This window comes from Sinocyclocheilus grahami, unplaced genomic scaffold (genome assembly GCF_001515645.1).
Source record: "Sinocyclocheilus grahami isolate Dianchi unplaced genomic scaffold, SAMN03320097.WGS_v1.1 scaffold5547.1, whole genome shotgun sequence".
NCBI classification, from domain to species: domain Eukaryota; kingdom Metazoa; phylum Chordata; class Actinopteri; order Cypriniformes; family Cyprinidae; genus Sinocyclocheilus; species Sinocyclocheilus grahami.
The window spans coordinates 1,968-2,799 of record NW_015510207.1 but is presented as its reverse complement, the minus strand read 5'-3'; the positions used below and the strand labels follow the sequence as shown (position 1 = coordinate 2,799).

General features: G+C 43.6%; 1 protein-coding gene across 1 annotated transcript in view; it reads left to right on the top strand.

Moving 5' to 3' along the window:
• LOC107577255 (dyslexia-associated protein KIAA0319-like protein) overlaps positions 1-832 on the top strand; it is a 12,566-nt gene that overhangs the window by 9,842 nt on the left and 1,892 nt on the right. The window contains exons 8-11 of the mRNA XM_016263350.1: positions 36-57; positions 90-270; positions 426-577; positions 764-830. Of these exons, the coding sequence (XP_016118836.1) occupies positions 36-57; positions 90-270; positions 426-577; positions 764-830 (422 nt within the window). The remainder of the gene's footprint in view (positions 1-35; positions 58-89; positions 271-425; positions 578-763; positions 831-832) is intronic.

Sequence of the window (832 nt, the reverse complement as noted above, 5' to 3'; positions counted from 1 at the left end):
CATGTCGCACAATGTGACATGCAGTGATCTTATAGGATTGCTAAAGTCGTGCAGTGTGTAGAAGGCATAATGTAATACTTTAACTGTAGACTCGTGGTTTTATTTTTGGATGGTGTTACAGGGGCCCAGAAGGGGTGAAAATTGATAATGCAGACACTGCAGTTGCTTTGGTGACCGGTCTACAGGAGGGCGAGTACATTTTCACATTAACAGTGACAGATGAAAGGATGCTGGAGAATTCTGACACAGTCTCTGTCATTGTCAGAGAAGGTGTGTGTCCTTAATTAAATCCAGGAAGGTTTTATGTGGGTGTTAGTAGGCTTTGTTAGAAGACTTGTTCATGAAGTTTGGGCAAGTCCACCATCAGCCTGTTCTGTGGTTGTCTGTCTGTCTGTAATAATATAGTTTTCCTTTTTTTAAATCAGAGGATGATCAGCCACCAGTTGCCAAAGTGCTGTCCAGTCCTCCGATCACTCTTCCCATCCGTACAGCATTTCTGGACGGTTCTCGATCATCAGATGATAAGGGCAGCATCAGCTACCTCTGGACCCGTGAAGACAGCAGCCCGGCTGCAGGGGTCAGTACTGTTCAGTAGAGTGAAATTCATATGAGCCGGGCTCCATACATTCAAATTACTTGAATATTTAAACAGTCACACTTTAGTGTAGTTTCTTTGAGTTTGTTCCTTAAAGGTATGGTAACTCCACCTGAAAGAGGAGTCCTATATCAGGACCACAGTGATTGGGACTTTTTTCTCTTCCAGGATGTCTTGAATAACTCTGACCATCAGGCAGTGCTTTTTCTTGGTAATCTGGTGGAAGGGAAGTACACT